The sequence below is a fragment of the Streptopelia decaocto genome (assembly GCF_964273445.1).
Source record: "Streptopelia decaocto genome assembly, chromosome: 13".
Taxonomy (NCBI): domain Eukaryota; kingdom Metazoa; phylum Chordata; class Aves; order Columbiformes; family Columbidae; genus Streptopelia; species Streptopelia decaocto.
Window position 1 is genome coordinate 10,192,986 of NC_138668.1, and position 27,085 is coordinate 10,220,070.

A 27,085-nucleotide genomic window follows, 5' to 3' on the forward strand; every position below is an offset into this window, starting at 1 on the left:
AGGAACTTGCTGTCATCGGCAAGCTTTCCTCTGTTAATGAGATATAATTTGTATTTGGCTTAGTTCCGATCATCACATCTAAAGTAACACTTCAGTAAATCTCTTAAAGTACAAAACAGGATCAGCTGAGGTCAGAGCAGATCTTACCCAGGGCACCTTCTTGAAAACAGCCTCATACTATACACCAAAAATGAGCAGTCTTTGTAGATTCAAATCTCAGAAGCTTTCTGGTAGGTTTTCAGTTCTAAATGTAATAGCAGTGGTGTATTTGAGGGGAACATTTTAGGAAAAGATACGTGTTTTGGTTTGGAGGGGTTTTTTTGTTTTGAATTCATAATATGTCTTTATTTTATAGTAAATACATAAAATACACTCCACAACCTAAGGCGCACACTCCTGTACAGTTCCCTTGAGCAGAAAGAAGAAAGTCTATTTCTCCTCTTCAAATCCTCTTCAGAGTGAGGACTGCTCACTCCGAGCACTCAGAATCACAGAATCACAGAATCGATGGGGTTGGAAAAGACCTCAGAGATCATCGAGTCCAACACTTGGTCCAGCTCTAGTCCATTTAATTAGATCATGGCACTAAGCGGACGGCGAGTCCACCACCTCCCTGGACAGGCCATTCCAATGCCTGACCACTCTCTCTGTAAAGAATTTCTTTCTAATATCCAGCCTAAATTTCCCCTGGCAGAGTTTAAGCCCAGAGTTAAGCTCGTTATGCACAGAAACGGTGCGGAACTTCCTGTGCAGAAATGTCATCCCAAATGACAATCACAGAATACCACCGAGATATCTGAAGGGAGGAGATTGGACTACAATGCTGGGCACAATCCCAGGATTTCAGGAAAAGGGATTATTTTAGGACCACAAAATTCTTGCCTAAGTTTCTCATTGTATTTCCATTATCATGATGCGAAACACCCTGTCTTTAAATCAGTCTAACTTTTAATTGAATCCAGGACTCAGCCTAGGAAGTACTCGCTACAGCTCTTGTGGCCAAGACCTTTAGTCCAGCTGCAGGAGCGGGAGAGCGGAGTGCTGTTGCTGCTTGTACAGCAAGGAACGAGTTAAAACTCTCAAGCTCTAGAAGAGCAGAAGTCCTCAGGGATTAAGGCTTTCAAGCATGTTTTGATTCCTCTGAAGTTTCTGATAATCAATTATTGGAGTATCTATGAATGAGGATCTCACTGTTATTGCAAGTGCCACTCTAATTGTATAAAGCTGCAGGCAAAAAATGGTGCTTCATTTGGAAGCGTGTAGAAGGTGTCATCTCCTGTTCTGTAAATGTAGTGCAAAGAATCTCCTCCTGCCCACTTGAAATGTCGTTACTTTGACTTTTCATGAATTCAGCTGAAGTGTAAGAGGTCCTAAAGTTATGCTATTTTATAAAAATATCTTGGGAAATGTCATTGAACATATGACAGTGTGTGAAACTTCAGTTGGGAATCTTATTGCTTCTGCAGGAATACAGGTAAAAGGCATCTGCCCACTATTTTGGTTGTAAAAACAGGATTATTGTTAACTAGATACTTTTGACATCTAGTTCTTGTTCTTGAGTAGAACTTGTTATAGATAAGTTTGTTTAAAAAAAAGGAAGTGTTGCTTTTGATAGCATCCTTCAGTGAAGACTTCTGGGTGAAGAGATGAGACCAGAATAGTGGATATTTCAACCCTGTTCAAAAGAGTGAGAGGTGGGAGCACTCAATAAGTTGCTTCAGGAATTCAGAAGTACCTTCCTGGAGGGAAAAAACTGAACAACCTTCTGAGTGAAGAAAGCAAGCAAGTAAAACAGTCAAAGGGGAAACTGCTGTTGTGTGATGGAGCAAAACTGGCCTTTGCCTGGTACTTCGGCTTCCCAGGGCTTGCTGAAGTAGCCCCGGGTCTGTCCACAGCTGAGACCCTGCGGCCACCCAGTCAGGTCTTCTGAAATTCTCAGTGACCAGGAATAGAAATTGTTCTCTGCAACTAGAGCTTAATGAAACTGTTCTGTTACAACATGACTGCTTTGCCTTGCATCAATACTCTGTATCAGTGTATTCTGTTTGCCTTTATTTATTTCTAACATCTGTGACTTTGGTATTTAATATCCCACCAAATTGCTGCTATGCCAAAAGCTTTTGATTTGAACTATGGGAACTGATTTCAAAGTGCCAGTAAATACAGAAATGATGGTAACATTACCCATTAATCATTTATGTCAAAGTTACTAATTTGAACTCCAGCATGTGTAAACATCTTGGATGCTTTAGCATTTAAGCCCTGTTGAGCTGCCCCCTGGCACTGCATTATTTACCGATACTGCCCTGTATCCATTAAATCTGTCTGCAGCTCTCATTGCCGTCTGGATTTAATGCACCGCTCCCTGCAATGGGAGGGTTGTGCGGTATTGACAGGCTTTTGCTGTTTTGTGAAGGATGAGATTTCAATCATTTTAATTCCAGAGCGCAGAGCATTGCGATAAATACTGGACTGGGGGGAAAAAAAACAGAAGGTAAACATTATCCCGAGAAATGTGGCGTTGTGCTGGAATTTGCAGCTGCCTCAGTAAAGAAGTATCCTCATTACAGGATTAACTGATCAGGTTCACTGATGGATTTGTTGCTATAGTTCCCACGAGAATTTGTCCTGGCATGGAGGCTTGGCAAAAAAGAAACGTAAAAAGCAGCTTTCTGCACCATGGAGTCCCTGTTGTGTGGGTTGGGGTGAGAGACATGAGCTGCACTGGGTATCTTGCCATGCTTTGCGTGCCACAGAGCTGGCTTTTGTGCCAGCCCGCATGGGAGCGACACGGAGGATCGGGCAGAGCGTGGGCAGAGGTGTCGCGGAGACAGACAGACTGACTAACTGACAGACAGACAGACTGCCTGCCTTCTCCTGGCTCCGCACGCCGCTGCCCGGGGAGGTAGAACCCGGGTGCGCTGCCTTGGAGCCCGATTCAGCTTCCTGTCTCACAGTTCAGCCTCGTAAATGTTAATCCTAATTTGTAGGCTTTGGGAGAATTGAACTTTATTTTTAGAGGCACGATCTTGGGTGACATTTTCAGAAGTACTCGATACCGGGCAAGCTTGGCTGCCGCTGTTATTGATGTTGGAGGCAACTGAGTTAGGACACTATGCAACGCTTCAGAAAACCCAGTTCTTCCTCTGTAGAGCTTTTTAAATAACTCTATTTTGCGTTATATACAATTTATTAATTTCTGTGCTTTATTGTGAAGTTTTTTTTAATGATGGAACATAGCTATAATTTTTCGTGTAAATGAAAGTCTGTTAAATGAGGAACAGCCAAATCTGTGAGCACCCTCTCGTGGGGCCCTGATGTATTACAACATCTTCAATTCTGTTACCCCAAATTTATCTTTTTCAATGCATTTAATTTCCCGATTTTAATATATTAAATTAGAGAAGAACTCTTGAATCTTAAATAACAATGCTTGAGCTCACAAGATTCAAAAAAATTCTAGACCAGAAAGTTGAAATATAATTCATAAATAATACATATTTAAAGTGTGGAATAAGTGTCAAATTCACATAAAGAGCTTTAAATTTATCCTGTTTTATAATAAGCTTTTATCCGGCATAATACCTTATATTTTAGGGAACAGTGTTAAGAACTCAGAAGATAGTTTTTCTCTTTTGAAAGGTATAGGTAATATGGAATACTTTGCGTAACTTTGGGAGATTGTGAATTTTATATGTAGTGTATGTTGTGTTTATACTTACTTTTTATATTTTTGTTAGCTGTGAGGTTCTCTGTCCAAAAAAAAATAGCAATTATGACTGTCTGGGCTCTACTGGAGCCCACTGTTACAATAGCAGAATTATATGCCCAGACCAATTCTGATAATTACATACGTCCACAACAAAACAGCTTTGAACAAAGCTGACTCTACTGTCTTACCTTTTGATGTCTTCATAAAAGTAATTAGAAACTTGAACAGCAATTGCGATTTCTCTAGAGTGACTAATATTTTTGAGCTATAAGAAGCAAGTTACCCCAAGGGTTTGTTTCTGTAGATAAATAACAGTTTTCTATGCAGTGTCCTCGAGCGTTAAGCATCCTTTTACCTTTCTTTATGCGCGTTAACCATCAGAAATGCTCTCAGTCAAGCAGTATCTCCGTTACGCTGTTCTCCAGAGCTCTTCCAGTTGGCTCCTCCAGCACTTCGCAGGTTCGGGCCGTCGTTGTATCAGCAGCTTGAGGCAAGAGCCGTTCCTCCGGTGCCTCGCCGAGCCAAGCGTGCTGCGGCGCTGCTGGCGAGCGGTGGAGCTGCCAGCTGGCCCGGCCGCTCGCCGCGCTCCCCGTGTGCCGCGCCAGCTCCCCAGCCCACGCTCCGCTTCCCGACCCTCCCGGCAGGGAACAGGCTCCGGCTGCAGACGGAGCTGCTGTCGGGGCGGGTGGAACTGGGAGAACTGGTTTTGGTGGCAGTGCGATGGTGAGGCAGCGTGGATGTGCACGGCCGCTGGGGCACTGATCTGTTAGAATGTTGCTGGTGTTATTTTAAGTGATTTTTTTTTTTTTAACTTGTAGAAGTTTCCCCTCTCCCCACTGGCTTTAAGACTAAATATTTATGAATGGAGAGAAGTCTTTCATGTGTTTACCTTCCACGTAAGTGAAATTTGGGCTTCAGTTTTTCTCCAAGCCCACTATCCCGCTTGCTCTCACACCCCTTGCTGGAGCAAACAACTGGCCGTCTTTCAGCAAAGGTGGATTTTCTCCTGAAGATATCAACAGGTGCTGTGGCGTATAATATGTCGTGATTGCTCATACAATCTAAGTGAAGGGTTTGAAGTTATATTATTACAAGTAAATTAGACGTACGAAGTGATGCGCTGACATGAATGCCTGGATCTGTGATTTCATTTGTTCCAGAATGGCGTTCTTTCTGGAGGAGGTGATGACTTGTACCAAGCGTCTCCTGGAGGTGATATCTGGCTGGCTGCCTCGACATTTTTTCGGTGCAATCCTGGTTTCTCTCCCAGCTCTTGCAGTTTTTTCGCACTTCACCTCTGATTTTGAAACAAATATACATGTAAGTTGTCGAACTCTGTTTCATAATCTGACGTTTTGGATCTAACAAAGCTTGTTGCTTGCCTGCCGTCTTCTTCACCTCCCTCCTGCTTTACATCTGTGTGATACAGATCCCGCAGAGGGATAGGGCTTCTGTGTGTGATGAAATGCCTGGTTTGTTATGTAAATACAGTTACTTGCTTATTTGAAAACTGTTATACAAAAGAGGAGAGGAGTACCTATAAACGCCTGCCTACATACATTTTTTTTCTTAGACCAAACACTTCTGCAGGTGTTTATCCTAAATAATGTGAGCAGTGTATCTCAGACTCGGCATTGCATTCATTCTGGTTTTGAGTTAGAGTTTGCAGCTGGAAATGCCATGTATACTTAAAAACTTTGCATGCACGTTAGCGAATCTCAACAGCGAGAGCGGTGTTAGCAGTGGATGTGTTTTCTTTACAGAGTTAGATGGAGAAACTCAAAGGAGAGAGACCCGAGTACACAGAAATGATTACTCTACAGAGGTTGCAGGAATGGTTAAAGGAAAGCAATAGCTCTCTTCTGAAAAGGAATGGAAAGAAATTGGCATGTTTAGCCTCGCCACAGAAAAGTCCACAGGGAAATTGGTGTCTCATTTAATAAAAACATTCAGAAGAAGGGAACAAGGGGTTAAATAATGAGGAGGGGGAAGGAGGTTTCTCTTAGGTAGCACAGTGCACGATCCTTTCTTTCCAGGATCTTCAAGGAATTCTGTTTCACAAGTCTCTGGCTGTTTCGGGGCCCTGGGCATAGGTAGCGACCAGATCCTCTTCATTCTTCCTATCACAGTTTATGACTGGGTATTGAGAAGTGTTTGTTCCATGGAAACGTGTGGACCAGGCATATTTTGGTCCTTCCTGATTTAAGCAAATACTATTCCATGGTTATCACAGTTACAGAAAAGTGTATTTTCTATTCTTTCATATCTCATGTTTAAAATCATTCTGCAGCTTTTACCTTTTGGGAATTTTAGTTGACTATTTTTAAGCTGTAATTTTTTTGCCAGTTTAATGATGGTCTTCCTCCCTCCTGTCTACCAATAAACTAACCGTAGGAATGTTTTCCTCACACTGAAGGGAGCTGAAAACCTTCAAATCTCTCAAATCTGTCCACTCATTTTTATATCATCCCCATTCATCACCATCCTTGATCATCTCTCCAAACGTTTAAAAATACGTTGGAAGAGCCTTTGCGCTGAGTATTCTCCATGCCTGTCCGTATCAGGCTGTCGTCCAGATGCTCTGGGCAGCAGCAGGAGATGGTGGTGTTCATCACCAAACTGAGAATGAACTTGGCTTTCTTTCCTCTTGCAGGTCCTCCAGAGTCGTGGGGCGGTTGGCTCACTCTCCAAGAGATGTCCCAACTCGCCTTGTGTTCCAGCACTCATGGAGCTCTAGGAAATGGAGTCAATCTATAGAGGGTCAGGTAAGTGTCATCTTTTACTATGACATGGTTTTGTGAAGTTTTTTTTTATTCATAGCATTTTATACCCTCCCTGGATATAAAATAATTAAAATCAAAATTAACGAAAACAAGAATGAAAAAAAAAACAAAAAAAAAAACTTTCCAAAGCCATGCGTACATAGTAAAACACAGCACGTCCTGACCCTCTATAGGCTGGCTTCATGCTGGGGCATCACTTGGAGGGAGAACCAGTGCTCTGCCACTTTAGGAGACCTGAAATGGGGGAAAAAAAGTAAGTTTAAATTATGTTTTTTTAATGGACGCTTCTGAAATTCCTTTTATCCATTTTTGAAAAAAAAAAAAAAATCTGTGCTTATGGTTTAAAAATGGTAAATTATATAAGGGTTTTTCCGTACACTGTGTCTACTTCTGAATCACATGCTTGTTTGTTATGCTACAGTATTGCTAATCTGCAGTCTCTGCATTTCAGCGGTAAAGGAAATTTAAAATGAGGGAGAGAGACTGAATGTTTGATAGTGTAAAATGCAATATATGGTTAGAACAGAGCTCCATAATGCAGTTGTGGAGTTTCTGTTTTAGCTTGGATGGCCGTGAATATTCTTGATAAAACCAAAATTTGCACATGGGTTTGAGAGTTTTGATCGCTGTAAGATGGTATCTCGGGGAAATGAAGGCACTCTGGGCAACACAGCCATCCTGACCTTCCTTTTCTTTATCCAGTAAAGATGTGGAAAGGGAAAGGTTTGAGGGTTTTTTGAGGTAGGGCATTTGGAACAGAAAATCTAAAATTGTCCTTTCAAATTGACACAATTTGACACAATGGTCGGGTTACCAAGCATCAGTTGACAATGGCTGATACCTGCCTTTTGTTATCAAAGCAGATTCTTTTCCTTTTTGATTTCAACTGCTGCTGGCCAGTACGATAATGTTCTCTACGAGGTGTTTTTAAGTGAAGGGAATTGGATGAAGTTTCTGAGGATGAATGTGTTCCACATTTTCAGTGCAGTGGAATTTCAACATCCCGTTGAAAAGAGACAGGGTCTAACCCCAGCAAATGAGATTACCAGAAATGTTTACCTTTTATTCTCTTTTTTCTTATTTTCTTTTTTCTTTCTCTTTCTTATTTTTTCTTTTTTTTTTTCCTTTTTATCTACTTTTTTTCTTTTTTTTTTTTTCTTAATAAGAGGCGGCCCTGAGTTTTTTGCAAAGGTAAGCTGAAGGTATTGAAAGTTACTGAAATAACAGTTGTGCAATGCGGTAATAAAACACTCCATCTAGGGAAAACTGTGACAAACTACCTGTGCTAAAAGTTTCCTTGCTCTTTGAAGGGAAGATCTCCATCTTCAAGTGCCGTCTCCTGGCACAGACACTGTGAGGGATTACTGACTGCATAGAATACAGATGAAATTAGATCTTTCTCCTCTGTATCACACATTCTTTAATTTACACTGGTGTATATGTACAGAAGGGCTCCAGCCAGCAAGAAGACGCTAACCCCGCTCTCTCTCTTTGTTGCAGTACACCATGTTCATGTGTTGCGCGATTCTCATCACCATTGTGCAGTACTGTAACTTCTGCCAGCTGAGCTCCTGGATGCGATCGCTGCTGGCAACCGTGGTAGGAGCAGTGCTGCTCGTCCTGCTCTACGTCTCCTTGTGTCCGGACAGGTGAGCATCGCGCCTCAGCACTTGGAGACCGCGCTTTGAATGAACTAACTTAGTTTTCTCCGCCAGTGAAGTGAGGGTCTAATGCATGGGATTTTAGTATCTGCCATGAATCTCTCCAGCGTCTAAAACTTCCTAATTTGATTTGGGAAGAATTCTGCATTTTTTTAAGGATTTCAGGATCATATCTGAGGGGCCTGATTCTGTAATCTGTCTTGAAATCACGCTGTCCTCAACAGATGTGTTTCTAAGACATGCTTATCAGACTCATAGAATTGTCTTTCACCATTTATTTGAAAATCTATTTTATAAAGAAATTTCTGAGGCATTTGATGGTGCCAGAGAGCCCAGTTGTTCCCACACACCCCTCTGGATTTATTTTTTCCCTTAAGAACCATGAATCTTCTACCTACTTCCTCAAGGAGTTTTCCACTGTGGAAAGCAGGTGCTTAGATTTAATAGGATTCTAATACCCTCTTTCCTTTCTCCCTTTCCTGCCTCTTCAAAGGACGCTGCAAGACAGTAACCAGAGGAATCAAGTTAATGCCGTTTCTGTGCAATAACCTTAAGGCTTTTCAGTTTTTCCTCTTAATAACCAATTTTCCCCATAGGAGAATTTGTTTCCAGGATTCTCCTTCTATTTTCTTGCCAAGAGAGTCAGGGGAGTCCTTGCAGCCGTCCACTCCTATTGTCAAAATTTTATAATCAACTTGCGCTTCTCTATGGCTTAAGAAGCCTCATAACCTTTAGAACTCTTACTATGGTGTGGACTTTGCAAGGACTTCTTAAGCTGGATTATTCTAGTTCTTATCAAAAGCCCTTCCTCAGGCCTGCTGAATCTACAGTGAAAAACATGAAAAAAACCCAAACAAACCAAAGAGTTTGCAGATACAGGTTTTGTGTGATTATTTAGCTTTTAATCCCCTCCTCAGGTATCTTCAGTGGTCTCTTTTAGTATTGATCTAATTGATAGAAAAAAAAGGACAGGGAGAATAAAAATCACTCCTTATACCTGTTCACAGGTGGAAGTGGCTGCAAGGATGTCAAAAGACAGTCTTTCCCTGGGAAAAAATAACTTGGAACCAGAGTCAGCTGACAAGTGGTTTCTAGATCTTATTAGAGTGAAGACAAATCCCTTTTTTGTCTCTTTGCAGAGCGCTCGGGCACCGAGTGCAGGGCAGTTCTTTCTGGCTTCTGTGCAGGGATGTAGTGTTTAGTTTCTGGATGCCTTCTCTTTGATTTGTCCCTTTGGTTTCAGTTGTCCAGCTTACCCAACATCGTCTCCGCTCCAGCGCACTAACAGATCCTCCCCCAGTAACAACACTGACTTTCCATCCCTTGCCTTTTTCCCCTGTGACACTGACACTCACTGTCCAACCACCCGCCTCGCTGAGAATTCAGCCCCAGGTTTGTTTTTTTGGGGAAGTTCATGAAGAGCAAACCCTTGATGCCAGTTCTTCACTCCCTGGCTGCTCCTCCATCATTCCCCCCAAACGGGGGTTCTTGTCGCTCGTTAAGCTACCGTAAGCTACACTAGAGCGGCTGTGTGGAGCATCACAAGATGCTGGTTCATGGCAGAGGCTTTTAAAATAGGTTAATATTGTATATTTGTGGTACCAAAAGCCTTCGTACAAAGGCAAGCAGCCCAGGCAAAGCATGACAAAGGTGTCACGGTTGACATTTCCTGAGCAACTGGACCAACCTCCACATGTCCTTGTCGAAGGCGGTTTGTTAGAGAACAATCAGGAGGTTTGGTGCCATAATTGTAACTTTTAATTCCTTACTATTCCTCCTGTTCCTTATTATTATTATTCCTTGTAGAACAAATGATATGTGTGATTACTAAATCGGCTTGTGCATAACCTCTGCATTAAGACATTGTGCAGAAAGGGAGATGAAAAACTTGGGATTTTCCCTGCATTATTAAGGGACCAGGAAAGGCTCTTCCTGAGCACAGAGGTGGGACCTTGCTATTGTATCGGTTCATAGCATCAGGTTTCACTGACTACTAAAAGGATGGCATGAATGTTAAAGAAATACTATCTTTAGCAATTTTGCTAATGATAACACATTTTCACCTGTGGTTTGAACAGCAGTGACCATTAATGGGCGAAGTACAGAAATCTTGGACTATGTTGTTATTTAGTCTTTTTAAAGTAAACATTTAAACTGCAGATGTGAAAAAGTGATTTATAGAATTGATCATGAACAAAAATAATACGGGTTGAATTAGTGAAACCCATAACTTTGTTAATAACAGCTTTTTTACTCCTCTCTTATCATTAGTCTGGATAATGTTTTTTGTCGCAGTGAGAGCTGCAGCTCAGCGCGCATCACAGGCAAATCCATTCTGCAGATTTCTTTACTTCTTTTTTCCAGAAGTAACTAATCCTGGGAGTTGTGATACTTGGTTGTCGTGGAGAAACTGTAGATTTGTAAACACAAAAATTGCTTGAACTACTTACTTATTGTCTGTAATGGCATTTTCAGAAATAGGCTCTATATTTGTTTGGCTTTTTGTTTGTTTCGGGAGGTTTTTTGTTTGGTTTGTTGTTGTTTTTTGTGGGTTTTTTTTTGTTACTGTTTTTTGGGTGGTGTTGTTTTGATCCTTGTATTGTGTGGTCAGATAAGATGAAGGCGTAACTGGGATTTAGGGTTCTGAAATTGCTTTTCCACATTGCCAAGGTAAGATTGGATTGTTTAACAATTACTCGTTCCAGGCATCATCTTGACTGCATTATCATCAGTTACCCATTAGAGGTGTTTGCGTCTGTCTGACTGGTTGCTTCTTCCAAGCAAAAAATGAAAAGTCACGTTCAGAGTTTGTCTGAAGCTGATCAAGCGTGGAATGCAATTATTGGTCCTACAGTCTGCATAATAGAAAAGTTTAAAATGCGAACTGAAATTCTGGCAGGATGCTTTGTTTATTGCTTTAACTTTCCTTCTGATATCAATACTTTTTTATTTCAGCTCCATGGAAACTCTTCATCGAGATTTGGCGCAGAACTTTAGGTAAGCTGTATATAAAATTACCATCTTTATGGATAGAAACATTTTCAGTCAATTATATGTAGCAAAACTTTGCATCTGCAGTAATACGCTTGGGAGTTCAACAAATTGGTTCAGCAAGTTGTGTTTAAGCTCCTTGTGTGTGTAATTTCCTTTACAGAGAACTTGGGTACAACCAAAAATCATCAGAGCGCTGATGCTGCAGTCAGAGTTGTGTAATACTATTATCTTTTTAAATTGGATTTCTAGGAAATAGGACCATGGAGAAGCTATATAAAATAGCATCTGTTTTTTTTTTCTAGTAGTAGAAATTTTTAAAGCGTTGTCTGTTCATCAGGAGCTATTTATTGGGTTTCCCTGGCTGATCTGCACCATCCAGGAGTGTGCTGAGTTGGATGGTATCCACAGCTGGGAATTCCCTGGGGCAGAGGAGCTGCAGGAGCCGGCTGTGAGGGCAGCCTGGGTGGCTTTTTGTTTTATTGATTATTTCAATTGTTTTATTGATCTTTGGTATTAGAAAAGTATGTATTTGCTGATTACAGATTTGGGAGCAATACTGGGGCAATGTTGTACTTTTCCTTTTTGTATGGCTTTGATTCATGAAAGATAACTTCATTTTCATAGCAGAATCCCAGTTCACTAGATCTACAATGGAGAGTTAAAGCCAAAAGAATAGACGTGGCTTGATTTATTTTTCTTTTTGTAAACTAAACCACCGAAAGGAATCTGTTGAAAAGGCAACGTACAAAACATTAAAGCGTGGTGATCACTGGAAGTAATGTGTTAGGATTAGCCTGAGTTTGTACCTTTAGGTGGTTTATTATTAGTTTGTGAAATCACTGAAGCTTTTGTGTTGCTCAGAATTACAAATGTCTTGCCCAGCGCTGACAGCAGCTTAGGAGGCTCCTGACCAGCTGCTGATCACTAATGAGTAATTCATTCTGCCTTAAATAATTGACATCCCAGTCTTCCAGTCGGTTACTATTTCTACATCATCACTTATTAGAAATCTGCCAAAAAAATAGCTAATCAAGCATTGCTTGTATGCAAGTATTTTTCTTCCATAAATATATAACTTCTAACTCAGGCCAAATAAAGGTAAAAGCAGATAACAAACCAAACCATGCAGAAGATGTTATTGCAAACAGGCGTGGAACATGCTCTGCCTGCTTTGCAAATGCGAGTTTGTGCTTTAAATACCAAATAAGGCAGTGACCAAAACGTCTGGCTCATTAAACATTTCTAAACTTCATTTTAAACTTTTTATCGTGAGATGTACAGATTTGTGCTTTGCTCATCACTGTTGGGGGGGAAAAATGCATGTGTATGGTGCATGAGTCAATGCTACATAGCGCTGCCTGTTCTGCAGCGGTTTGGCCAGGTTGGTTGGTCCCTGTCGCTGTTTTTTGCAGAGCTGTGTCCGTCCAGCAGGATCGTTGTTACCAGTCCGGGCTCCACTGAGCTGAAGCTGCCCAGGCACACAAATTAACACAATGCTTCTGTGTGTTGGAAGTTAAGATAGTTATTCCTATTCCACTTCTACCATTAATTTGCAAGAGAATTTGGCTTCTCTTTTCATGGCTCTTGTAATGTACATTGTTGAATACCAGAGTTCTAGAGTTCTGTGCAGAATTTCCCCTTTTTCCTGGTGATGGTCTCATAAAAAGTTGAAGCTCCCTTATCCTAACAAACTTCTTTGCTGTTCTTTTCTCAGTGAGATAAATAAAATGGTTCCTTCCTCACCCCAGTCAGCATGAGAGCTTTTCCTGTGTTCTAAGAGGGCCAAACAAACTTACTTGTTTTGCATGCATTTAATGAGGTTATTCCCTTTCCTTGATCAAGAGTTGAGATAATAATTAATGTTGCATGGGAAGAGATATACTAGTGATGGCGATGGAGTCTTAGCACACAGTTCACCTCTGGACTGTCCGCACTATGCTCAATAAATCAGAATATGGAACTTGCCTTGTTTTCCAGACAGACCAGTTCTTTAAACTTTGTCTTTTAAGCAGGAAATATTTCTTGTTTTCATCCATTTCTTATCTTGGAGCAGGTAGGGTGTTTCGTTTTCTGGTTGGTGAGTGGAGGAGCAGCGATGGGCCACTTGAGGTGGAAGACCGAACTCACTTGATGACAGGGGCTTTTTTATGTGCATCCACTGTATGTTCTTCATCGAAAGCAGCAGTTTGATTTTCCCTTGCCACGCTGTTCCACCATTGCATTCCTTTTTAAGATTTAGGAGGCACGCATCCTCTTTAAATATAGCAAGATATCAAAATCCAAACATAGGTTGCTGGCTCAGAAGCAAAATGGCTTTCCAAAAATCTTTATGAGTGGAAAGCCATTATCTTGATGATTTGTGATCAAGCCAAAGGAGATTCTATCTCCAGAGCTCTCACTTGCTCCATATTCAACACACAGCCTGGATGAAGATGCCAAGTTAATAGTTCAGTGTCTGTGCCAGGAAGCACTTCACCAGTTTGAGTCAAAGGAACATTGTTAACTTAAGATTTCAATTGGAATTATTTTTAAAATCAGTGTTCTGCTGCAGCACCTTATAAAAAGTAAAGCTTAAAAAGATGTGGGTGTGCATGATCCTTTCTGTTATAGCTATGGAGTGGTGATTCTTCTTTTCACCCCAAAGGGCAGTTTCAGGTCATCTTTGCTAACTGACTGTGTAAGATGATTTATAGTCCTATAGGTCCTGTGACCTCGTTGCTGCAGCATCCAGAAATTTGATTTTCAATTAAGATGCAATTGCTCTCTCCTTCAGGCTGGTATTGTGGCTTTTTGTACTAAAGCTTGTAGCAGCCGCATTGTGATCAAGACTCCACGCTCTGGAAAAGATACCGCACCTTCTTTTTTGAGATACTAACCCATTACCTTATTAATGAAATCAGGTCAGCTTGCAAGTGAGTCACTCGGTTCACATGCAGATCTCTGAGGTTGTGCGCCCACGTGGGAAACAGGGTCAGCGCATGAGGAGGTGATGGAGAGCTCGCAGATGCTGGTGCTTCAGGAGCGGTGAATGGGAGGCAGCAGGTTTTTCTCAAAAGGCAGATCTTGCGTTTGACACGAGCCGCTTTCTGAGACTTAAAACTTGTGGTGCTTCCCTGATTCATTTGGGGGGAATTAAAGTACTTTGAGGAGTATTTTGTACAATATGCTGTAAATAAAAAGCCTTTAATGACTTAAATCCCTGTGGCAGGGATGTCTGATGCTAGAGCAGATTATCTGTATCAAACTCGTACTCTCAAAGGAGTAGCATGTCATTGCTCGGATCCTCTGGCGGATCTCTTCCCACAGATAACGGAAAACAAGGAACTGGTCTGAAAAGAATCTGAGTTGTGCTCCTTAATTCAGATTAATTCCTCACCTTCTCCAGCCTTGTTTATTCTCTTAAGAGCTTTTCTCTTACTTATCCTCCCCTAATTTTATTCTATAAGTCCATCAAACTGGGAGGATATTCTGCCACCGGCAAAATAGGTAGCAAGCTTGTATTTCAGGGATTGTTACCATTCTAGTCATTAATAACTTGGCCTTTGTCTTAGTCTCTGTCTTGTCTTTCTAGCGAGAAAATGAGTAGATTCATAAGAGAGGTTCTGTTGAGAAAAGGGAGAAAGGAAGGAGTCTTAGTACAGCAACACACCAGCAATAACAGGAACTTGATTGTAGGGACCTACTCTGTGAGTTGGGAGTAAGTGCTCCCTTTCATTCTTCCATCATGTTTTTTTAATATCAAACCAATAAAATGAATATATCTCTGGTTCTCCTGGGAGAAGTGTATTTGTTTATTTGAAAGCAAAAGGAGTGATTTCCAACATAATATGCAGTCTTAGCTTTAATTTGAAATTCAACCTGTAAGCTCTCTATTGTAAATATTTTACTTACGGGAAACTTTTTCTCCTGTAGGCTTACTATGATAAAAGCTGGTTAGATGCAAAGAAAGACCGTGGCACATACAAATTCTTTTCAGAGATTGTGCACATTCATCTGTTTCACAACTGTGTATGGTTTTGCTTCATCATGCTTTTCTGTCAATCAAATATTTGAGAATGAACATTCAGAAAAAGAAACTGGGTCCATAATATAGCTCAATTGCTAAAATGTCTACTTCTGTTTTAGAAGTGGAATGTTGTCCCCTATGGACATGAAATTTAACTTAGATATACAGAAGAAAAATTTAGTTTTCTCAAGCTATTGCCACAGTTGTGCTTTGAGTTTTAATCTCTTTGGCAACATACCTTCATAAGAGAAATACAGACAGACATTGAAACACACATTGCCTTTCTGCTTTTCAAGGAGAAAGGTTGATGTGACGCTTTCCCTCATCAAACCATCTCTTAACTTGGAAAAACTTCAGCATGTGTCTGCTCATATCAAGTCTTAAGCTTTGGCATAATTTCATAGAAAAAACAGCAGTTAAGTGACTTCAGCAATCACTGCATGCCAATCTGTCTGGGTTTAGACTTAGTTTCCAGGATTTCATAGGTGGTGTCTTCTGAGATTAAACTGGTGTCTTTCCATCTCTCCAGAAAGTGGAGATTGTGGGATGCAGATGTCTCCTTGTTAAGGGTGGTTTGGCACCAGAAGCATCCGCCCTCAGTGCTTCATAATCTGCACAGGCAGTCAACGAATTGTCAGAAGGATTTGAAATACTACTCTCCATGTATGCGAGACATGACTGGCTTTTTTGTTGTTGTTAATCTTGGCACATTGAGAAACTTTCTGTCTCCACCATAAAAAGCTTCAGTGGTTATAATGTACAAAAGATGTCAACCCAGAGCCCCATATTCTCTGCTTTCAAGCAGGAGACACGTAGTTCTCCATCAAGTGTCTTGTACAGGGTTATCTTCTTCCAGAACCTTCCTGTGTTAACATTAAAGGCCCACTGCAAAAGTTACTGGTCTTTGATGAGGAGACAAGGGAAAAGTGCTACAAGTATATAAAGCAGATGCTTCTGAATATTTGAAGTAATAAAAAAAAAAGTCGAACTCTACAAAACTTACATACAACCCCTCCTATACAAATACACATGTGCACACATATATCTAAACACACGTACAGGCATTATTAAGCATTTTTATATACATATTTACATGTGGTGCTTTTAGTTATATATTTAGAAATAATGAAAACCGTTCCCTTGCTGAAGTCCTGAAAATAGGGCTTCCATAAAGGCTGGGCAATTTCTGTGTTGCTGAACTTCATTATATCCCTTTAAGGAAGCTCTCACTGAATTTAAGAATTAAATTAATTCTTTAGCATGCTTAACAGCAGATGAAATTATCAAAGCCTATTTTATATTTTAGTATGTAACATACACTTCCTACACTTTTTTCTAGAAGAGGATTTCTAACAGTGGAGCAGAAACGGCAGTGCCCTAACTCTGTAGTTTTAAATGCACCTTTCATGTTCTTCCCTTTCTTCTGCTTCCAGCTCCAGAAGAAGCCCATGCAACAGTTCGGTGCCACATGACACGAAGAGGCCGGCAGACCTGATCGGTCAGGAAGTGATTTTGGTTTCCTTCCTTCTGCTCCTCCTGGTTTGGTTCCTGAATCGAGAGTTTGAGGTCAGTTACCGTCTCCACTACCATGGAGATGTGGAGGCTGATCTTCATCGCACCAAAATTCAGAGCATGAGGGATCAAGCTGACTGGTTGCTGAGGAATATTATTCCGTACCACGTGGCTGAGCAGCTGAAGGTTTCCCAGAGCTATTCCAAAAACCACGACAGCGGTGGAGTAATCTTTGCAAGTATTGTGAACTTCAGCGAGTTCTATGAGGAGAACTATGAGGGAGGCAAAGAGTGCTACAGAGTCCTGAATGAACTGATTGGGGATTTCGATGAGCTTCTAAGCAAACCACATTACAGCAGCATCGAGAAAATCAAAACAATTGGGGCAACCTACATGGCCGCTTCAGGACTGAACCCCTCGCAGTGTCAGGACAGCAACCATCCCCATGGACATCTGCAGACCCTTTTTGAATTTGCCAAAGAAATGATGCGAGTGGTGGATGACTTCAACAACAACATGCTATGGTTTAATTTTAAACTTAGGATTGGCTTTAACCATGGCCCCCTCACTGCCGGGGTCATTGGCACCACCAAGTTGTTGTATGACATTTGGGGTGACACTGTGAACATTGCTAGCAGAATGGACACCACTGGCGTCGAGTGTCGTATACAGGTGAGTGAGGAGAGCTATCGCATCCTCAACAAGATGGGGTATGACTTTGACTACAGGGGGACAGTCAATGTGAAGGGGAAAGGTCAGATGAAGACCTACCTTTACCCAAAATGCATGGACAACGGGATCGTGCCGCATCACCAGTTGTCTATATCTCCAGACATTCGGGTTCAAGTGGATGGCAGCATTGGGCGATCTCCGACGGATGAGATTGCCAACCTGGTGCCTTCTGTACAGAATTCTGAAAAGATAGCCCATGGCACAGATAACTCAGAAACCAAGGACATCCTTCCTTCCACCAAGAAGCTCCAGAAAGACGCGGTGAGAGCAGAGGAGAGGTGCAGGTTTGGCACAGCCACAGAGAAGACTGACTGTGAGGAAGCGGGAACTGAGGAGGTCAATGAACTGACAAAGCTAAATATCTCTAAGAGTGTATGATGCACTGTCAGAGTTGCATGAAGTGCTCTGTCAATAGAAACACAAAGACATTTTGCAATTGGCAGTTTCCTTTTTCAAGAGAGACCTTCTCAACACCTGGGTTGTACGTTTGTTTTCATTTCAGCGCCTGCTGCTGTGTGGATCACAGCTCTTCAGGGGTGTTTTCATCCATCTCTCTCCTCCATGCCCCAAATCACATCCCAAACTCCCCAGCTCCCTGTGCAACCATCTTACAGCTGAGTAGAGGATATTAAGTGCCTTCAGATATACTCCATTGGACTCCCTGTCGAGGTACAGAGGCCCCAAGTGAAATCATAGCTTTGGGTATTTATCTAATTTTAAAAAAAAGAAAAGCTGTGGTTATATCATTTTTATTGTTGTTTCTCACAAAATACTTTTTTTGGCTAATGCAACTCCTTAGGTTTTTTATATCTCTCTGAACGATGTTTTACTGTTATCAGACCTTTTGTATGTAAACAAATGTGCATGTATCTACCATATGAGACTGACATAAAGTGCCAGTAACGTACCACAAAAGAATGTCTTGGCAAGGGGGTGACACAATTTGACTTTGTGTTGGGCTGGAGGAGGACTTCTGCAGTGGCTCAACATTTAGTTAGAATAGGCTGAACAACTGCTGTAATTTTATTCTTCTTTACCGATGCTTTCTTCAACCTTAATGTGCCATTGTGTGCTTTGGATACACTTCTTTTCCATATAGCCAATGAGTTACTGATATGTGGGAATGGAAAAAGGGTTCGGACTTCACCAGCTCTCAGGACAGGTTTCCAGAAGCAGATGAGTGACCGTGAGAGTGTTACAATTCAGGTCTTACAAGTCTAAAGCAGTTTCGTGTTACTCCGTACCCTAGCGAAATTTATGAAGGTAGGTGAAGTTGGTGTCTCTATGCTGGTCTGATTTGAGAGAGAGAGAGAAAAGCAAAATAAATGTTTTGGGAATGCCTTTATTTATTTATTTATTTTATTCCTGGTTTTATTTTGTTTGGGGGTTTTTGTGTGCGTGTGCGAAAGGGATCAGGAGAGACGAATTGTTAATTGGTTTAATAAGAGTGATAAGATGGTGTTTCAGCCTCTTTGAACTACCAACCACTGTGAGGATGTTACCTAGGCAATATTTGTTTCAAAACTGGTGAAACTTCCAAAGCTACCAAACGCAATTGAGTATCCCAGCTTCCCTCTGTACTGAATCAATGGTGCTGCACAATATTTTTCAGGATTTTTCCCCCTACACTGTGCTTTTGCAGCAGGGAATAAAACAGCATGCTCCCTGCGTGCCACTGAAAGCAGGAATAGGGAAAAGAGTCCTTTTAGTGAGCTGAGAAGCACAATAATTTCCCAGTCCTGCAGGTGACTCTGTGCAGGTCCCTGGGACCGGAGACCCGCGGGAGCACAGAGGGACCTGCAGGTGGGCGCCTCAGACTGCACCGCCTGCCCTCTGCACGCTTCCATCGCCAGGCACTTACGTTTGACGCTCTGCTTTGGATGATACTAATTATTCAACTGTCCCAGCTCAACTAATTCTTTGTGACAGCAAATAAAATGAAAGAATTTTTCTGCCCCAAATAAGTTCGTTAGTCAGGGAAGAGCTGGTAAAAGGCAATGCTGGGCTGTCTGTCTGTTGGTGTGGGGTTTACTTCTTTCCGCCTGGACTAAAGTCAGAATATATTGATGCTTCTTTTTATTCCCCATGTGATTCTTGGAGTTTGAGTAATAAATCTGTACGTTGTGAAGTTCCTATGCAGCTATTTCAGATCCCTCTACACTCCACGGTCAGCATGGAGCCCTTGAAGCCTTTGTCAAGTGTAAATCTGTGAGATTTCTGGATTTCAGTTACTTCAACAAGACTCTGCGCACTGTTCTCACAGAAGCTGCTGTTCATATGTGTCTAAATTGCATTTGATAGGAAAGCTATTTAAAATTAATCTTACTTGCTCAGTTTGCCAGCACACAAAAGAACAGGGGATACTCGTCCCCATACCGTTCTGCCACAGATGCTGTAGCCTGTTTGGGGGCTATTCCTGACAAGCCACAATATAAAGTTTGCATTAGTGCACAGTTTTACAGCAGCCTTCCTTCTCTGTAGATGAAAACTTGTCCCCTCTGCCCCTCTCCCCGTAGTGGGTTGCACTTCCAACTTTCAGGTAGTATAACTCTGCAAATACCTCTTGCATCTGAAGAATGTATTCTTGAAACCATTTTTAGGGTTCTTGTTTCAGTTAAGTGTATGTCAGTATTTCTTTTCTTACAGTAGAGGAGTTAACGTGGTCCAGAATTGTTTACATGCCTTCTAGTGTTAGATTAGTGTCTCCAATCTCCCTTTCACTTCTTTCTCCCGGTTTTATAGACGACTCTACCCAGCATTTCTCTCTCATTGATCAGCTGCTGGCGGAGTTCGGTGGAGATGTGCCGGCTTCTCTCTCACATGAGGTGCTGCACGTTAACTGAACCTCCCCCGCAGCAGCCCCGCGTCCCGCGGGAGGTTTGCACCGGTGACTAAACCCGAATGGAGAGGTGCTGGAGTAAGGCCCTGCACCCAGAGCACCTTGCTTTGCATTATTCAAGCAATGCACTGCGGGAATACAAAACCGCCTCATCCTCCGGTCTATAAAGTAAATACCGCTCCAATGCTGTCATGGTATGGTGCTGCGGGGAGTATTGTTGGTTTTCTGGTAATGTTAGAATACCAAAAAAAAAAGAATAAAATACCAGGGCCTCTTTTTTGTTGGCACTAAGCAAATAAAATGACTGGAGACAGCCGTATTAGCGGACTCTGAAATCAAGGGCTGTTGTCTGCTCTGGGAGCTGCCGGCGCCGTTACTCTGCCTTAACTCTGAACCTGGGAAAAGAGTCGTGAAAACTAGTGGTAGCCCTGTGTGCTTACAGCCAACAGGACAGCAGCGAGCGTTCGACAGCTGGGACTGCAGGTCTGCTTTCGGAGCTTTTAAATCTCTTCTTTAATCTAACAAAATCCGAATCTAAGCTCTCAATGTACCGCTTAGATAGTGAGATTTTCCCAGGCACAAGAAGCAAGGAGATACTTGTTTCCTATTGTAAAACAGTGGGAGCTGAACCTTTACACCTTCCCTTTATGCCTTTGAAAAGATGTCCCAGTGCTCGGAAAAATTACTCTGGAGGCGTTTTTAATGGCGCTGTGCGGTTCCGCATTCCTCTCTGCAGCTGTGACACGTGTGTGCTTGTGGGAGGCCTTGATCAAAGTTCATTTCGTTAAAATACCGTTTGTGCTTGTTCTGTTAGTACCAGCACAATTCAGACGCCGTGTAAAAGTTCAGGAGTTGGCTGGGTACCTGGAATCGTATTCTGCAGGAATAGTCGGTGCATTGCTGCGCTTCCTTTTTTAGGGTGTTTTAATAGTGATAATTTAAAAATGATCCAGAGCAGGGAGGATCGATTGCTGAATATTTGCTAACCCTGCTAACTGCCACAGTTCACTCGCAGGAGCGGCTCTGGAGCTCAGAGTAATGAGGAATGTGCTGAACATTTTCTGCAGCGTTGTCTTAATCTGCTGCTAACACACAAAAGTGCTTGTTTTTCTCCCAGCTACTTCTGTGAGGCAGATTTCTCATTGAAAAACAAGTCGATGGCATTCCCGTTGATTTACTTCTGGCATTTATGATTTTGAGAGAAGAACAGATTTCCTGTTATTTCCAAGGATATGGGGCTGTTCCCATTCGCTGGAGGTGTGGCAAGCACTGGCACGGTGCCGCTGCCTGACCGGCCCCTGCTGGGTCCCTATACAAGGTGCAGGGGGATTTTTGAGGTGACAAATGAGCAGGGAGAGGAGAGAATACCCAAGGGCTTTACAAAACAATAAGTATTTGGATACTCTTACTTCAGGGCTAAAACACAGAAAGGAGGCACCCAGAGCAAAAATGAAAGGAGCTATAAACCAAACACTGTACCCATACTGGCTTTTAGCTAAATTAGGACTTATTCTTGATTAAAGAGCCAAGTTTCCAGGGTATCTTGCATTTTTAAATGACGAACTCTAACCCATTCCTAAAACTTTAATTCTGAATACAACAAAGGCAGCAGTTATTAACTTCATGTCTGTATTTTGCAACATCACAGGAGGCTGAGAGCGCCTGAGGTTGGTTATAATGCAATCAGCTTTTTAGCTGTGCAGCTTGGGGTGGGCTTTTTTGCCAAATCTAAGGACCGTGTCCATTTTCTCCCTCCTTCCCTGCTGTGCTCTAGTCTGCTCGGTCTGGACGGGACGTGCGAGTGGTTCTTGCCTCCCGGCTCCTCGGTTTGCCAAACGGTGTCTTTGGCATCGCACGGCAGCGCTTGGGCTCTGCTGCTGCCGGGTCGGGGCTCCACGTGCTGCTCTCGCTGCTGTTTGCGTCTCTGCTTCCTAATACAGAGTTCGTTTGGTTTGGTGTCTTGGTCCATTTGTGCGGTCACCGCTGTAGCTTTCTGCTGTTCGATGTTAAGCTGCTTGACAGAAGATAGAGAGGAGCAACAGGCACATACCAGTAGTTAAACTGAATAATTCTGTGGAAAAAATATTTTTTTCATCACACTAAAAGAGGAAAAACTTGTAATTACACTGAGTTTTAGTAAGTGTGCAAAAGCTGAAGGGGGTAAGAAGTAAAATCCAGTGTTTGCTATCAGTGTTGGGATTTGCTGAAGCAAGTCCTGTTGTAGTTAAATATTACAAAAGTGCTAAAAATGCAGTAATTATTTATTGATGTGTCTTTCCCAGTTGCTGAAGTGTCACAGGGGTGGTTTGACTGTAAATGCAGAATGGTTTTCATGTGGAAAGAGAAGCAGTCAAGGTAGAGGCGCAGGGATCCTTCTGCTTCCATCTCTGTCGGTGCCCAGGTTGGGGCCTTGGAATAACCCTGAGACGTGGCCAGCGGGATGCAGACCTTCACTTTAGGCGGGAAAGTCAATTACTCCAACACTTTTCCTTTTGATCTCTTTACACAGGCTGTAGCAGTCCTTGTGTGGATTTCTAGAGACACAGCATGTAAGGAGAAAACCTGAATTGCTGTTCACTTTCAGAATATCTTCTGCAGGCAGTGGCGACTGGATTTGGCAAAGTCCTGTAAAAAAGTTAGAAATTGTTACCACTACATGCTAATTCCTGAAGATGCTGTCATTGTCCAGTTTTAATGTCAGTGGTTTGATGGTTTGAAGGTTTTCAGTTAAGGGCTGTGAAATACATCAAACATGTAAAGGGGACGGCGGAGGTGGGAGGCCGCGGCCTGCGGGAGGGCAGCACGGTGACGCAGGTTTGGGCTCCCCGTGCCAACGTCCACGGCGTGGGAGACGCTCGGTACGATAGCGTGTGCTTCCAGGTCTGGAATCAGTGACAGAAGGAGAAGGGGAACATTAAACAAGACCTTGGATTGGTTTTCAGGCTGATCTGTACTTTCCAGGTGTGGTGTCTTTGCTTGGCTGCTGTTGGGGCGGGTTTCTGAGCAGCACACGTTTGCTGTGGTGGGATCAGGGAGCATGAAAATGGACTTTTTTTAAATCTCCTTTAACGCCACCCTCTGAACTCTGTCCAGAGAGATGAGAAGGAGTTTTGTCAATGGAAATCAGGCACCAGGAGCTCATTACCTTTGTCTTTTTCAAGTTTATTTAAAATCAAACATGGAGCTCTGAAGAGGTGCAAGCAGAAACTGAAATTGGAGTGAATTGTATTTTATCTTAACAGCTCAGTTCAAGTGGTGCTGCGGGGATGAGGTTGAGATGCTTTATGGACGCTGGGTAAAGCTCTCATAGGAAGAAAAAAGTTTCCTGCTTAAAACCTCTTTTTGAGTCTTTAGGACAAGCTGAGCTTCTTGTCTGCAGCAGAGATAAGTGGCTGTGCGACATGCATAGAAATATTTGTTACTTGCATTTGAAGGCCATCATTAGATTGTGAGAAAGAAGATTATTTTGGAAAAATTAGATCAATAGAAGATATTTAAAGCTTTTTTCCCTGGTCTCTTATTCTAGCTGCTAAATATTAGCTCGCCTAACTAAGCTGCCCGTCCCGAGGTGATGCAATACATTTAACGAGTCCAGATGCAGTATGTTTAACATCATTTCCAGCAGCTGTTTCACACGCATGTCTCCGAGTCAGGAATCAGTGTGGAGGAAGTAGCCGTTGGTGTTTTACACTGTGGGAAGGCCCCGCGGCTGCTGCGCCGGCTGCTCGTGTCTCAGCCCTTACGCGGTTCGTTCTGTTCTCTCCCTGTTTTCTGGCTCGCTGCAACAACACGTATTTTGATCTCCAGAATTTGCAGCGTTTGCTGAATCTGAAGAACTGCAGGGAAGGTCATGCCTGGGAACACTTACTAAAATGTTAAGTTTTGGCTCTAACCAGTGCTCCTCTAAAGGGTTGGTCATCGGTGGTGAGCGGCGACACGCAGCCATGTCAGAGCCGAGCGGGCGGCCGGTGCTGCCGCTCACGCCTCCCTGCTTTGAGCATCGATCTCAGGTCATCTTTCGATTAGTCAAAGCGACTTCCTCGAGTTTTTCCTTTTCTCCCTTAGTCACTCATCTAATTGCTTGTTTCTAACTTAATGCATTGGCTAAATAATCGTTTGCAATTGAAAGATGGCTTATATCAATTCATTGCTGGAAGATTTAAGGCCAGGACAGTGAAAATGCAGTGTGTGGTACATCTGCGAGTGAGCCCAGCAGGATAATGCCTTTTTAGTGTCTTTGAAACTTTGCCTTTATTCGAGTGAGACCAGAGCTTTGTGATTTATTTTTACTATTATCTGCATAACTCCATCTTGCTGTTGCCCCTAGAAATTGTCCAGAGGAGGGGGTTTGCGGTATTGCAGCGCTCTGCCCTACGCCGCTGCCAGGACCGGGATTGGGCCACCGCGCAGGTACCGGCACGGTCCCGCCGGCACCGTCAGACCTTCCTCTTCACGTGTTCGGGAGTCCGCAAGTGCCAGAGGAACCCTCTCCCCAATTTCATTTCTTCTAGATTTTAGAGACCACGTTGAGATATATACATATGCTGAGACTGACTTGTTATACCCTACTGCGAGTACAGCTTTAAACTTCCAAAGTAATGAACTCTCTAAAGCCAAGAGCCTTAACAACTCCAAACATCTGCTGAGAGACAAAACAGTTTCAATATTTGGGATGTTTTTCTGCTCAATGGCGAGTGTCTCCTGTTTGCGAGGAGGCTGTGGTAGTATCCAAAACCAGTAAGGACCTTGGCCGCCCTCACCAAATTACCCAGGAACAGGCAGGCAGGCTCCCCCCATGTGCTCTCAGGAAGGTCGCCTCTCTCCCCCGGGGCTGGTGTGTTGGTTTATATATTGCATTGCTCGGAAAAGCTCCTTCCTTTTGTGAAACAGTGTTTTTAACTTAGCGCAAAATGTTGTCTTTTCTGACTAAGGGGCTGGATTCCTCCTTTCCCACCCCCAGGCTGTTGGGTCCCACGGCACCGAGATGGAGGAGGCCGGGAAGTAGGTGACGGGAAGGACGGTGGGTTGGGAAGGAGCAGCGTGTCCCTGGAGCAGCCGAGGGGCCGCGGTGCCCGGGGAACGACGCGGCTGCGCTTTCGGGGAGGTTCGCTCTGTGTTCGCCGAGCTGCCCCGCGGTCACCCCATGCCTGGCGGGTGCCTGTATCAATACGTCTTCCCTTCTGGCCTGTTGGTTTCACTTCACATTTTGATAGGAGCACATTTCAGGTGGTTGTTACAAACATGCACTAGAGATGGAGGCGCTGCTGTCTGACCGTGGCCGGGCCGCGCGGTGGGTTGGATCCTGTCCCGCCGGGGTTTGTACAGTATTAACACCCACACACCCCCCTATAAAAGCCATCGCTGTGCAGCAGGAGCTGCGGCACCCGGTGACAAACAGCCTGCGAGAAATTGGGTTTGGAGTGAGAAGCTCCGAGCGGGTTGGCGTTGGCGTACGGAGCGGCTGTGAGCCGGGCACCGCGGGCTCCCGACCGGCCCCTGTGCTTTGAGACCTGCTGCCGCGGCACTGCCGGGACGCCAGCGCTGCCTGGCCTCGCCAAAGCACACGTGGAGATTGTACCAAAAGTGTTAATTGAGAACGTTACTGAAAAATTATTGATTTATGAATTGAAACATTAATCAAGAAAAGTTTCCAGTTGAGAAAAAAAAACTAAAAGGGCAAATTAAAACTTTTTAATGTCTCCAGGCTAGCTGGAAATCGTTTCTTCATGATACCTGTGTTTCCTTTCTGTCCCACCCAGCGCAGCCCCTGTTCCCGCTACCGTCTCCCCAACCTTCCTGCAGAAAGAGAGAGAACGGGTCTGTTTACACCCACCGCTGGGAGAAGCTGCGGCTTCTGCCGGGGCCGCGCGGGGCCGGGGCTTCCTCGCATGGCCTCGCTGTAAATACTCTGCCTCTGCTTCCTTCTCAGACTGAAACGGACAAAAGTTGTATCTGTGAAATATTAAGCTCTATATGTATATAGATAAAACGCGTATTATCTCTTGACTCGTTACTACGGCTCTGTAATCAATTGTATATTAAACCGTTTTGCTGTACGGCAGATCATTTCACGCTATCTTAGATGTAGAAAAGCTGAGAAAGTAATTCACAATACACTATGTCAACTTAAAATTGGTTTGCTTTTTCATTTTTGCTCCAGCACGACTTCGAGCGCAGTCCCGTGCCGTTTGCACATTGTCTTGAAGAATAATAGTTTGGAACAGAAGTTTTTTCAGCCCTTTGTTTCGGATCTGGCTTTTTACAATGTCTCTTTGATAAACCATGAAACCACCGAGTTCGTTTTTGATTAGGTGCATATTTAGAAGGCATTTCAAATGTGAAAGGAATTTGTCACATAGACCGGCTTTACTTCGATGTGTGGGTTGGTGGTAAATGACCATCGTGTTCCCAGCGCCAGTTGAGGGGAAACTCCTCCATCATTTGTCCTCGTTTTAGTGCTGCTCTAAGCCGTTGGGAAGGGCCAGCGGCACCTCTGCAGCCGCCGTGTTGTCCCTGCTGGCTCGGCTGGGAGCTCTCCGCTGAGGGCTTTTCCCCACGGGGAGCTTGCTTGGCCCAAAATAGGGGATTTTTTTTCTGTAGCTGGGAGCGTGGACGGTTTATTCTGGAATACCAGTGCCTTATTCAAGTTAATCCACTTGGAAAGTGGAGCGAGGCATTGTTATTCTGGAGTAAGAGGCCACGGGAAAAGGAAGGGCTGAGCAGGAGCGGCTGGCTGGGAAGAGGAGCCTCAGTGCTTTCAAAATCTGAACCGTCTGGACGGAAGAGCTGAAGGTGTTGGATGTCCACAGGCGGCTCAGCAGCAAAACCTGTGTCTGTGTTTCTGTC

At 43.2% G+C, this 27,085-nt stretch overlaps 1 protein-coding gene across 2 annotated transcripts in view; it reads left to right on the forward strand.

Moving 5' to 3' along the window:
* ADCY9 (adenylate cyclase 9) overlaps positions 1-25,885 on the forward strand; it is a 92,608-nt gene extending 66,723 nt beyond the window's left edge. For both annotated transcript variants that reach the window (XM_082064662.1, XM_082064663.1), the window contains 4 exons: positions 4,873-5,032; positions 7,996-8,144; positions 11,112-11,153; positions 16,590-25,885. In XM_082064662.1, the coding sequence (XP_081920788.1) occupies positions 4,873-5,032; positions 7,996-8,144; positions 11,112-11,153; positions 16,590-17,778 (1,540 nt within the window). In that variant the 3' untranslated portion in view covers positions 17,779-25,885. The remainder of the gene's footprint in view (positions 1-4,872; positions 5,033-7,995; positions 8,145-11,111; positions 11,154-16,589) is intronic.
* Positions 25,886-27,085: the final 1,200 nt, after the last annotated feature.